Source organism: Agrilus planipennis, unplaced genomic scaffold (assembly GCF_000699045.2).
Source record: "Agrilus planipennis isolate EAB-ADULT unplaced genomic scaffold, Apla_2.0 scaffold16, whole genome shotgun sequence".
NCBI lineage: Eukaryota > Metazoa > Arthropoda > Insecta > Coleoptera > Buprestidae > Agrilus > Agrilus planipennis.
This window is the reverse complement of record NW_020438946.1, coordinates 640,751-654,542: the sequence shown is the minus strand read 5'-3', so window position 1 is coordinate 654,542 and position 13,792 is coordinate 640,751. Positions and strand designations below refer to the sequence as shown.

The 13,792-nt window shown below is 36.4% G+C and overlaps 3 protein-coding genes across 7 annotated transcripts in view; 2 read left to right on the top strand and 1 right to left on the bottom strand.

Annotated features, from left to right (window-relative positions):
* LOC108744697 (cuticle protein 70, isoforms A and B-like) overlaps positions 1-3,163 on the top strand; it is a 14,877-nt gene extending 11,714 nt beyond the window's left edge. The window contains exon 2 of the mRNA XM_018480592.1: positions 2,730-3,163. Within this exon, the coding sequence (XP_018336094.1) occupies positions 2,730-3,023 (294 nt within the window). The 3' untranslated portion in view covers positions 3,024-3,163. The remainder of the gene's footprint in view (positions 1-2,729) is intronic.
* LOC108744618 (carcinine transporter) overlaps positions 1-13,792 on the top strand; it is a 144,291-nt gene that overhangs the window by 76,035 nt on the left and 54,464 nt on the right. The window lies entirely within an intron of this gene.
* LOC108744695 (unconventional myosin-IXb) overlaps positions 1-13,792 on the bottom strand; it is a 139,661-nt gene that overhangs the window by 93,404 nt on the left and 32,465 nt on the right. The window lies entirely within an intron of this gene.

The following is a 13,792-nucleotide window of genomic DNA, read 5'->3' as shown; positions in this document are numbered from 1 at the left end:
AGGCTAGCTTCCGGATTTGTTATTTCCGAATTTTATAATGTGATTGGCATTAAAAACACGCTCACCTTCAACGAAATTTCCTTTCCGAGGCTTTGTGTCAGCCCAATCACATATTGTGTCAATACTTATCATTTTATCGTAATTTAAAAACTTGGAAATTGCACGGTACACTATAGGAACTACGATAAATTTTCCCTAATCGGCGCCATGTTTTTAGGCTCCTCCTATTTGACGGATCCCAATATGTACTTAATAATAACGTTTTAATTTAAAATTAAACGTATTAATATACGTTCTTTAACGCTTTAATAAATACCGTAATTGCAATATATGAAGTTGATAGCGTAAGTAATGTTGATGTTGGTTGCCTTCGTCATGGTATTTCCTTCTTAAATATTGAATTATTCAAAAAGTTTATCGGCAGCAGCGATCGCAGGCCAGCGCATTCCGTAAAACATATTCTTTCATCAATCATTGCAATTTCTCTATGAAATAATTTAAAGGAAGTCAAAGCCTCCTCACAGCGATACCTACCTACCTACCTGCCTATACACTTTATATCTGATCATAACTCCCTACTGTTCAAACGTACAAAACAACACGTACAAATATATGTCATACCTACATTTTCACGTTCTTCTATTCTGTTATATGCAAACAACTAAAGAATTCGCGTACCTTTCCACAAACAGAACTACTGAACATCCAGAAAAAACTTCCTTTTAGGACGTTATGCCTTTTATGAACAAAAAACACAGCACATGAACTAACAATATAAATATACGAATATACATACGTTCGTACAATTTAACTAAAAGTGCCTCTTCACCACGTGCATGAGCCAAACCGATAAAATGGTTACAATAAATACCTAGAAGTAGTGAATGAACCGAAATATAAGTTCTTGAGTTATAATGATAGAAGAGAGATACTTAGTTTGTATATAGAGCATCAGGCAGTTATAGAGCTGGGGCTGCAATGTAGAGAAGTAAATATTAGGAAGGGAGTCAGACAGGGATGCCCACGGTCACGGCTACTTTTTAATCTATACATCGAAGACGCGATCAACATCATTAAAGACAGTACAGCTGTAGGGTTAGATATACACAGGGGCAAAAGATTAGTGTGCTTAGATTTGCAGATGATATAGCGGTATTAACATCTAGCAAGGAGGAGTTAAAAATAACTTTAAATAAAATGGAAGCGGTACTGACAAAACTGTACCGTATGAAAATAAATAAAAAGTAAAACAAAAATACTAGTATATAAAGGAAGAAAAAGTAGGGAAAAGGCGAATATAAAGATAGGAGACAAAAAATTACAAGAAGTCAGATAAGTCAGGACGGAAGGAGTAGTAGGGATATAAAGCAGAGGATAGCGCAGGGTCGAGTTGTCTTCAATAAAAACAAGTCACTTCTATGTTCGCGAACGGTTAATTTAGAAATTCGAAAAAGGTTGTTAAAGGTGTATGTTTAGAGCGCGGCGCTGCGCTATACGGATGAGAAACATGAACAGTTCGAAATGTGGTGTTACAGGCGAATCATGAGGATACCGTGGATAGAGAAGGTTAGAAATGGAGAGGTATTGGAAAGAATAGGAAAACAGAGGACTCTAAGGAAGTCAGTAAGAAATAGGCGCGATAGGTTCCCTAGACAAAAATTTTAAGTCTCTCTCTAGTCTCTCAGAGTCTTTCAGCGTCTCTGAGAGCGTCTCTCACAGTTTTTTACAGTCTCTCAGTTATTGCCTAGGTATTTTTATCGATCTCTCACATTCCTCTATGAGAGACTCGAACGATAAAATTGTTAATTCAGAGTTTCGAGTCTCTCTCAGAGAGACTGAATGAATAAAACTGAAAAATTGAGAGACTCGAGTCTCTCGTAGAAAGACTGGGATCTCTGAAATATGTAGAACCTTAATTATGTCTATCGAGACCCTAAACAGTTTTTTTGGCAGTGTCTCAGCGACACCAGAGAGACTCGATGAGAGACGGAGACTCAAGTCTNATGAAATATTTAATTAATTTTGAAATATGTTTTAAAGTCTAAAATAGTTTTTGAGTTTTCTTAAAACTCCACTGCGTGACAAAATGGTAAAGTTTTTTTCGTATTTAAAATTCAAGTTGTTTCTTACAGTGCGTTACTGCTTTCACATTCCTCTATGAGAGACTCGAACGATAAAATTGTTAATTCAGAGTTTCGAGTCTCTCTCAGAGAGACTGAATGAATAAAACTGAAAAATTGAGAGACTCGAGTCTCTCGTAGAAAGACTGGGATCTCTGAAATATGTAGAACCTTAATTATGTCTATCGAGACCCTAAACAGTTTTTTTGGCAGTGTCTCAGCGACACCAGAGAGACTCGATGAGAGACGGAGACTCAAGTCTCGCTTTCAGAGACTCTGAGAGACTGAACATTTTTATCTCGGGTTGGTATCAGGCATGAAGGTCTAGTCAGAGACATATTAGAGGCAGAAACAGGAGTTAGACGAGATAGAGGTAGACCTAGATTAGATTACTGTTCGCAAATAGTTAAGGATGTGGGTTGTTCTGGTTTTGGGGAAATGCGAAGATTAGCTCTTGATAGAAAAAAGTGGAAGTGCGTGTCCAACCAGTCTTAGAACTGACGACCTTATGATGATGAAGTTTATTACACCTATCTTAATAAATTTCGGAAACATTCACCTCGTATACTATTAATTATGATACTATATTCGTTGTAATTAATTTTTCAGGTAATTTTCGCATTTGCTTTCGCCACCGTTGTCTTGAGCAGCCCCGTCCCTGAGCCAAAACCATCAGGTGTAGTGGCCGCAGCTTACGCCGCCCCCGTAGTCGCGGCCGCCCCTGCGTTTGCACCTGCGGTCGTGACTGCAACAAGCTCGCAAGTGATAGCAAGGAATTACAACGGGCTCGCCGCCTACGCCGTAGCTCCTGTTGCTCCAGTTGTAGCTGCGCCCGCTGCTCCTGTCGTTGCTGCACCCGCTGGTCCTGTTATCGCTGCCTACAGCGCCCCTTATATATGGTAATAATTACCACGTTGACCATCGCATTGGATTCATGTTCTAATGAATGCTTACCTAATATCCGTGCATGTTACTACTGTCTATATAGATAATGAACTGAAAATATGATGATGAATTGTACAAAAATAAATGAATTAGCATAATTTTTGACTAAATCGTTTTATTCCTTACCTATTAGGTAATAAAATAGTTTGAGAAACTTTTAATAGTGGTAAGTAATAATATTTTGACTAACCAGACCCAGGCGCGCAATATTTAGGTTCTTGGGGTTCGCACATATTGTGACAATACTTATCATTTTATCGTAATTTAAAAATTTGGAAATTGCACGGTACACTATAGGAACTACGATAAATTTTCCCTAATCGGCGCCATGTNAATTGTACAAAAATAAATGAATTAGCATAATTTTTGACTAAATCGTTTTATTCCTTACCTATTAGGTAATAAAATAGTTTGAGAAACTTTTAATAGTGGTAAGTAATAATATTTTGACTAACCAGACCCAGGCGCGCAATATTTAGGTTCTTGGGGTTCGTTTGTAAATTACGCCATTCGTTAAGGAAAAGTGTATCATCCTATTAGGAGATCTAAATTTTATTATGACACGCTGTTTAAACAAAAAAAATAACGTGTCACGGTAAAACTTCGTGTAAAAAGTAAGCATGTAAGGTAGTTCAGAGATTCTCCAAATGATCTTAATCGACCCCTACGGGTCAAATCCGAAATGCAAAGGGTCCATGCCCGCGAAAATAAAAATTGGTCCGAAATATCTGCATCGTATAGAATTTTAAAAATACTAATAGATACATGTCACGAGGTAAATTGTTACTTTAGGTTTTTTGTTAATTATTTATTTTAATTATCCGATTATAATGTGTTTCTATTATTTTGTCGTAACTGGGCGTAAGGTATTAAAATGATAAAGAAGACGCGACCAACATCATTACAGACAGTACACCTGTAGGGATAGACATACAGGGGCAAAAGATTAGTATGCTTAGATTTGCAGATGATATAGCAGTATTAGCATCCTGCAAAGAAGAGTTAGAGATAGCTTTAAATAAAATAATGCAAGAGAAGAAATAGTAGAGAAAGAGTGAAAAGAAAAGATACGAAAAATTAGACAAACTGGCCAATTTTGGGTATCTAGGAAGTCAGATAAGTCAGGACAGAAGGAGTATTAGGAATATAATACAGAAAATAGTCGAGTCGCCTTCAATCAAAAGAAGTCACTTGTAAGCTAGCGAACGATTAATTTAGAAATTCGAAGAAGATTGTTAAAAGTGTTTGGAACGCGGCGCTGTACGGGTACGAAACATACGTTCGAAATGTGTTGTTACAGGCGAATAATGAGGATAGCGTGGATGGAAAAGGTTAGAAATGAGTAGGTATTAGAATGAATAGGAGAACAGAATGAATTATGGAAGTCGATAAGGAATAGGCGAGATTGGTTGGTAGGACACCTTCTCAGTCATGAAGGTGCAGGGTAGAGGTAAACCTAGATTGGATTACTTTCGCAAGTAGTGGGCTGTTCTAGTTTTAGGGATATGCGAAGATTAGCTCAGGATAGGAAAGAGTGAAGATGCGTGTCCAACCAGTCACACGACTGACAATCTTATGATGTTGAATGAAATTCCCGATACTAACTGGGTTAGAAAGCTGCTTTGTCTTTTTCGATAACTTCTTGAAGTTCTATAATTTTCACAGTAACCAGAACTATCGAACTTGCGACAATTCCTTGAAAAAATTCTTTTCGATTACTGTTTCCTTGCTGTAGAATGCCAATTGCAAGTAAATGAACTCGATATCTGTATTAAGAATTTTGAAAGAATTGCAACTTCATAACTGTGAAATATTTAATTAATTTTGAAATATGTTTTAAAGTCTAAAATAGTTTTTGAGTTTTCTTAAAACTCCACTGCGTGACAAAATGGTAAAGTTTTTTTCGTATTTAAAATTCAAGTTGTTTCTTACAGTGCGTTACTGCTTCGTCTCCTGAAAAATGTTGCTTAAAAATTAATCAAAGCCTTTTGTAGGTACCGTTTATTATTTTATTTTGCTGTAAGTAATACGTCGGCGTTGTTTTCTTTAAAATTTTCTGCCAGAGAAGACAGGCCGATTAATTATATTATAAATTGTGTGAAATCGGCGTCGTAATTAAGCAACATTTTCGAGTGCTTTGTGTTACGGGCCAGCGTCAATTTAAAAAGCTTAGTTAACATCTACATCTAAGTTTATCTTGTAAATCTGTCGCTTATCGTAACCACAAACTCAACTCGGCTTATTGTACCGAGTTTGTCGTCATCCATCATTCTGACACTTTTCCAGTTATATTTTTTTTAACGTGAATGGCCAAACGGTTTCAAAACCATTCGACATCAAATAAAGAGCACCACAACACTGGTATCTATCAGCTCGTAGAATCGGCTGGTTAAAGGAAATTCTCTTCTTTCATCTTTCGTGCTCAATGCTCATCAATTTGTAATACGGGGAACGATCGACAAGTGCACAGCCAGTAAAAAATACGAAATATAATGAGTAAACGGTTTTTTGCTTTTTATATTAGAAATTCGAAAAAGGTTGTTTAAGGTGTAAGTCTGGAGTGCGAGGTTGTACGAGTACGGCATATGGACAGTGGGCGTGGCGGAAAAGAAAAGATTAGGTTAGGTTAGGTTAGGTTAGGTTATGTACGGGTGCGAAACATGGGCAGTGGGCGCGGCAGATGAGAAAAGATTAGAAGCGTTCGAAATATGGTGTTACAGGCGAATGATGAAGATACCATGGATAGAGAAGGTTAGAAATGAAGAGGTATTAGAAAGAGTAAGAAAACAGAGGACTCTGGAAGTCAATAAGAAATAGGCGAGATAGTTTAGGAGGACACCTTGTCAGACAGAAACGAAAGTTAGGAGTTGTAGAGGTAGACCTAGATTAGATTACTGTTTGCAAATAGTTAAGGTTATGGGTTGCTCTAGCTTTAGGGAAATGCGAAGATTAGAAGTGGAGATGCGCGTTCAACCAGTCTTAAGATTGACGACCTTATGATGATGATTTTAATCGAGCTTAAAGCTTAACACAAGAGGAGTACAGATAGTTTGGTCGTTTGACAGTAGGCGTAGTTTTGCACGGTACAATAATAAAAAATCAAATGCATGTAATGTACAGTCTATTCAATATGTACAGTAATATTAATGGCAAATTTATATAGGTACAAAATAGTAAAAAGTATACACAAAAAGACAAACAGATTCGAATTAATGAATTCGTAAATATCGAATATTTCGTCTCCTATCTTTATATTCACTCTCCCTACTTTTTCTTTCCTTGAACTGCTTTGTCAATCTGTGTATCTATCCCTAAATTTGTCCTGTCTTTAATGATGGTTATCGCATCTTCGATATTTCTATTCTATAACTGCCTGGACCCATTTAACATTATCAAAAGGTTTTTCTAAATCTCCAAATCCTATGTACGCCCTCTTTTCTTTTTCTGTCTTTTTCTCTATTATTACATGTAAAGCTAAAATGGCCTTCCACGTTCCTCTATTTCTTCTAAATCCGAATTGGTCTTCCCCTAACAATTCTTCCGCCCTTTTTTTCATTCATGAGAAGTTAAGTATTGTCTATCCTCTACTATTCATGGTGGACTCTATTTAGATTCTGCCGGTTCGCCTTAAGTTTTTACTTATATTTCTGACCTTCTTGGCTCAATACGAAAATTTGAACTTAAAAGTTGTGATACCAAACGGATATTATCATTACCTAAATCGAAGGCAAGTGTGCTCAAAATACAAATGTAAACAAAGGACATAAACTATAGCAAAGTATTTATTAAACTGTACATATAAAAAACAGATTTTTGGGGTAATAATTTGGGGGACTGTATTTGTGTGTAAGAAATGACTACCTATGTATTTACTCTAAGATTTAGGTATACGGGAGTCAGATTAATTAAACGTCATGACTTACACAGTTCTCTAGTTCTAAACAACGTAAAATATTTCTACTTTTCCCTTTTATGGTGTCCTAACATCCCTATCATAGGCATTTCTAATTCCGTCTTCTAAACCGTTAAGGCAGAAGTAAACTCCATACAAGAAAATAAGAGTAAAAAAACAAATATCGTGTATTTCTAGTAAGCAAAATTAAAAAAACTTTTGGCAATTCATTTTGTGAGTCTTCTCGAAAGTTCGATAGTTTTCCTTAATTTCAAAGATGAAAATCCAACATCCCTCTCGGGTAAGAAATCGCACATAGTCCTTATTAGGAATGGATTTTAGTAAAGTAAGGTTATGTTGCTCTTCCATCCCTAAAATCAGGAAAAATTGTAAATTTTTTGAAAGGGGCATGGTAAAATACATATTTGGATGACGATTCACAGCCGAAGGAAATGTCGTATATTCCTTGTTCCCTTGGTATGTAATTAAAACACCAAGTGTACTATTCGTTTCAAAAAGTTAGAGATATTCCCCTTCCTTTTATTAGGATGCGCCGTAGCATAATTCCAAATTTAGTTATATTTGTCTGCGGAGCTCATTTCTCCACCGATCATCGAGCGAGAACTAGACAAAAGTGTACAGTACCATTTGCAAAATTATTTAAATTGCCTCGTTAAAATTTAAGAATATGCTTTATTTAAAAGCAAACTTAGCCAAACGTAATAAGTGAATTAACTTAACGTTCTACATAACTGTAAAGCTTTTGCTTTGTTATCTATTGTTAATTTATATACATTTTTGTTTTAAGAAATTGCTAAACATTTTTGTCTAGTACTGTACAGTTCTAGTCAATCTCCTAAGACCGCCCATCGAGAGCTCTGCTCGTTGAAGCTTGTTCCAACTGTTTCTGTCTAGCCTACTGTGTATTCTTTCTTCAAGGTCACAATTCTAACAAATTGAAATAGACTGTAGTGTATCTTTGTGAATAATAACACATGTATGGAGAAACACTGCATTAATTAAAGACTACTTTGCATTGCAACATGCTGCAAGCGTAATAGGACAAAAACTAAAACTGTCAACGTTTTAATAAAATTAAAAGAGCATTAGTTGTCCGGTATCGTGTCAGGTGACATATCTAAAGCAAAAAGATGCTGTTACAAATCACAACTGACAAGAAGAAAAACTACTGCAAACATTTCCGCGTTTAATTTATTCATTATTTAATTCTCTTAGTTTATGATGTCTTCATTCGATATATAATACATGGGCAAGTAGGTACTCAGTGCTAGACGCGAATGAAAATGTGACAAATGTTACATTAACACAAGCATACCTACATTAATGATGTTATCTATTAACTGTTAATCTCGACTTCGTTCGCAGGGAGTTTGATTTTTTATAAAACCCCCAGTTAGAACCTTTAAAGTGCAAACGTTGCACTAATAATAATATCTTTGATTTATTATTTATCAGTAATTTGTCACTTTTAATATTAATATTATTATGTATACGATTTTATTCCTAATAGACCAGTTATTATTATTTTTCAACGATTAATTTTCAAAGTTTTAATTAAATTGGAGTGTTCAGCATAAGCCTGCATCTTTAACATTACGAAAAACAGTAAAACCCTTCAATATTACGTCGCATATTTTTAATAATTATCTCCAAAATATGTATCAAGTAGTTTTTATTACAATTATGGTTTTAATTATTAAAAAGGCAAAGATGTTTCAAGTAATCCCAGAGAAAAACTAGTTGATTTAATTAACTATCTTTAAGTTGTTTTCGGACGATATAAGTTTATGTCAAATCATAAATTTCTTATTAAAATCCTATAACGAATCCCTAGGAGATACTCTGATTTGCACCGTATGGTAGGTCAATCTGGTCAGGGCTTTACAATTCTCTGACGTAGAGGTTTCTCTATAGTTAAAACCCCATAGAAAGTAACCCAATCTGCCCCTTATACGAGGGTGGATTGATAAGTTTCCGGCCTAACCAAGAGATGACGCCACTAGGCCTACCTTGAGGTGACATTCTATAGTACCATCCTTGGATAGCTTGTAGCTATAGTTTCAGCCCGATCTCCTTGCTAGTGTAGGTTTGACAGCACGCTGAACAAGACGCCTCTGTGGTTTTCGTAAAAATGGAAAAGCAGGAAAATCGTGCTGTCATCAAATACTTTTATTTGAAGGGGTTAACGCCGAAGGAAATTAAAAAAGAGATGGACTCAACACTGGGGACATCCTCCCCGTCATATTCAACCGTTAAGCAGTGGGTTTCCGAGTTTAAAAAGGGTCGTGTGAGCACCTCTGATGGGCCTCGCTCAGGACGCCCCGTTGAGGTCACAACTCCAGATATGATCGAAAAAATTCATCAAATAGTGCTGGGAGACCGCAGATTGAAAGTGCGTGAGATAGCTGAGACCTGTAAGATGTCATATGAACGTGTGCAACATATTTTGCACCAACATTTGCATATGGAAAAGCTCTGTGCAAGATGGGTGCCGCGTTTGCTAACAGTCGACCAAAAATTGATTCGAAAAAACATTTCTACCGCAAATTTGTCATTGTATAAGCGTAATCCAAGCGAATTTTTGCGTCGATTCGTAACCGTTGACGAAACGTGGGTCCACCACTACACTCCTGAAACCAAAGAACAGTCTAAACAGTGGATTGGACCAGGGGAACCAACTCCAAAGAAGGCAAAAACAATTTTTTCGGCGAACAAGGTTATGGCTACTGTTTTTTGGGATGCAAGAGGTATTATATACATTGATTACCTTGCAAAGGGTAATACTATCACTGGTCAATACTACGCAGACTTATTGCAACGTTTGAGCCACGAGGTGAAAATTAAACGACCTCATCTGGCGAAGAAAAAAATCTTGTTTCATCACGATAACGCACCAGCGCACACGTCAATCGTTGCGACGGCTAAAATCAACGATCTAAAGTTTGAATTGATGCCGCACCCTCCTTACTCTCCAGACCTAGCCCCGAGTGACTATTTTCTGTTCCCTAATCTCAAAAAATGGCTTGGCGGTAAGAGATTTGCGGACAATGAAGAAGTAATCGAAGCTGTAAATGGTTATTTTGAGGAGCTTGACGAATCAGTCTATAGAGATGGCATTAATAGACTGGAACACCGCTATGAGAAATGTATCAGCCTTGGAGGAGATTATGTTGAGAAATAAAAAAAAAAAATTTTTAAAAACCTTGTTTTTCTTGGTCAGGCCGGAAACTTATCAATCCACCCTCGTACATCAAGCTGTTCAGGATCTCACAGAATATCCCTATCAGGGTCCTGTAAGGTGGTCGAATTCGAATAAGAGTATTTGAGACGTTATATACGTGCTGCAGTTTTAATCAAATTTTCGTTTTTGAGCCTTAATAGGGTAGCTGGGAAGTCCAATCCGATTCGGATCCTAACCCTACCTATTATCCAGTTAGTAACGTCACACTTTTATTCCTACAAATTCTTGAAAATGTCGTATTATTGTTGGTATTTTTGCCTTGGGTTGGTTAGCTTTTGCGATGTAATATCAGTTAGGGGAATCACTAAAACTGTGATGTGTGCACGACGATTGAAAAAGGTGAAATTCTGAGTGACGTATCTTACGGATAGCCCCTGCCCAATCCCCATTACCATATAGATCACAAAATTAGTGCAAGATGTGTTTCCGAAATAATTCCGTTTGTCTTGCATGGTGGTACCGTGCAGATTTCCATTAATAACAACACTCGGCTATTACGTCAAATATCGCCGGTCCTTAGGGTGATGTTATAATAAAGATCTACTCAAATTTAGTAGACATTCACATATCCAGAGATATATCGTGAAGAGTTATATGTTTCAACAAAATTATTTAAAAAAGTTAATACAAAAGTAGCTGTTCCGAAAAAACAACAAAGTAAAAAATAGTGAAAAAATCACTTTGGCATTTTGTTGGCCAACTTGGTGAAGGCTCGCATTTGTGTACGTAGATAATCGAATTAATGAAACAACATCGACTTCGATAAATCAAAAGAAAACTATGCGATGATCCTTGGTGACGACAGTGGTCAAGGGTCTGTAATGGCGCATGCATATAAATTCCGAAATGTCGTTTCGAAAATATAAACGAAAAAAGAAGCAAAATGAAACAAAATAAATAAAAGTTGCAAGTAAAAGAAATATATAAACGCTTCCCAGTGTAAGTGTGGAGTTGCGGAGCGAATGTATGTTGATGAATGTTGTCTGCCGTTCGAGAGTCACGAAACTGAGAGTTGCAAAACTTGTCCTCTGCAAAAACAGAAACAATGCTGCGGCAGTTTGGGACTCTTCTCATCCATCACTAGCATCGGCCGCTGATGCTGATGCTGATGCTGATCCTTCTTTTCTGAGATGCTGCTGCGCCACGCTCTCACTTCTTTTATTTTATCACGGACTTCGATATCGTAAGCATATGTATATACGTATTTATGTTGTATCCGTTTTATCCGGCGTTCTCATCTTCCCTGCTCGTGGATTCTTACAAAACATCGCCAGGTCTTTTATGTAAAGTGGGTGTGTCCGGTTAGATATGTAGGTATCATGTTAACTATCTATGCTGGTTTATACGGGGTAGTTCATGAAAAATGAGACACACGAGAGCCTATGCAATATTCCTACATTTTTAAATTTATTCATTAATGTTTATCCAAGATGCGATTAATTTCATTAAAGACACGACAGTTTTGGGGTTAAACAGAAGATTCATCATCATCATAAGGTCGCCAATCCTAAGACTGGTTGGACACGCACCTCCACTCTTTTTAATCCTGAGCTAATCTTCGCATTTCCCTAAAAGTAGAACAACCAACATCCTTAACTATTTTCAAACAGTAATCAAACTAGGTCTACATCTACTCCTGCTAACTCCTGTTTCTGTCATCAGCATGATTAAGGAATGATATGGATAGGATCTAAAAGTAGGGTTGGAACTAATATAAAACTGAGACTGAAACTAGAAGACTAGTCAAATAATTCGATCAGAATAGCACAGGGTCAGGTCGCTTTTAACAAAAATAAATCACTATTGTGCTTTGAAAATTCGAAAACGGTTATTAAATGTCAATGTTTGCTGCTTGGGCAGACACCTCCACTCTTTCCTATCCAATCTTCTAATTTATCTAAAACTAGAACATCCTTCATCCTTTCCTCCTCTTACCTCCTGTTTCTACTTCTAATATGTCTCCAACTAGGTCTTCATGCCTGAAAAGGTGTCCTATAGTTGGGACTATCAAAATTCGCAAAGTCCCCAATAAATTGTCTGTGAGAATGGACGTGTCTTCTTTCTTGTTGCCACTTGGGACTGCAGTGATCTGCTACGTTTTGAACATGCCCTTGTTAAATTCCTAAGTCTGTTGAACTTCTTTTAAGTCCGATTCTGGCAACATCCTCAAATTCTACTGATCTGCATCTCTTTCTGTTAAATATTAGTTGATGTAATGTTATTCCATTTTCTTTTTTAGTGTCCGCTGCAATTCCTACCTGACATCTCTTTTCTATGTTTACGTAAGTAGGCGTTCTGTCAGTAACCGTTCTAGTCTAATTAGTAAGTTTGAACGTCCTAACTATCTCGCTTATTATTCTTATTCACTTCCATACAGTCCTCTGTTCTCCTATTCTTTCTAATACCTCTTCATTTCTAACCTTCTCTATCCACGGTATCCTCATCATTTATCTGTAAGCTCATATTTCGATCGCTTCTAACCTTTTATTTTTCCACCGCACCCGTACGGCGTCGTGTTCCAGACATATACTTTAAACAATCTTTTTCGAATTTGTTTTTATGAAATTCTACTCTGCCTTGCATTATCCTCTATTTTATATCTCCACTGCAACCTTCCATCCTGAATTATCAGACTTATCAGACTTCCTAGATACTTACCAAAAATCAGCAAATTGTTATTTTTCGTCTCCTATCTTTATATTTACTCTTTCCCTACTTTTTCTTCTATTTTATAACAGTATTTTTGCTGTCTTCACCTAGCATCTCTTTAACATAAACAATTGAACTTTGATTACTGTGAAGTTGGTCATGATTGTTTTGGGTTTCGGATTTCGTATTGAGATCCGTCAAATGGGCATACACCATCTGGTGGCAAAATTTATAACTCGAATAAAACACGTTAAAAAAGTAAAAATTTTTTTGATGATGGAGACGACGAAGTTTTCTTCTAAAGTTAAATCAAATAAAAAGTTAATATGTTCAGTGAAAAGCTGCAATAGCACTTCAGACATAGACCTTCACTCTTCACCTACATTAACTACTTTCCAATAAAAACTAACCGTTTTATATATGTAAAAAATATATTCGGAAAATTAGAGAAAAAAGTAAACTAATAGAAGCTTGGATGAAAGCAGTAGGTATCAAAGAAGTGAATTCCGGAATAAAAATTTGTTCACGTCATTTTAATGCACATGATTATGTTTCAGCAATACAACAAAGTTGCAATAATGTGTTTGCAACGTTCTCTTAAATCGGCTTTGCACGTGCAAGTGATTGATATGATATTGCTTAAATCACCTTACCAATTATATAACGTGAATCACTTTTTAAATCCGAAGTTTGTAAAAAGTAGGCAGTAAACTTGACGGAATTTGAAGGCTAGCTTCCGGAATTTTATGATGTGATTGGCATTAAAAACACGCACACCTTAATCGAAATTTCCTTTCCGAGGCTTTGTGTCAGTCCAATCACATATTATGTCAATACTTATCATTTTATCGTAATTTAAAAACTTGGAAATTGCACGGTACACTATAGGAACTACGATAAATTTTCCCTAATCGGCGCCATGTT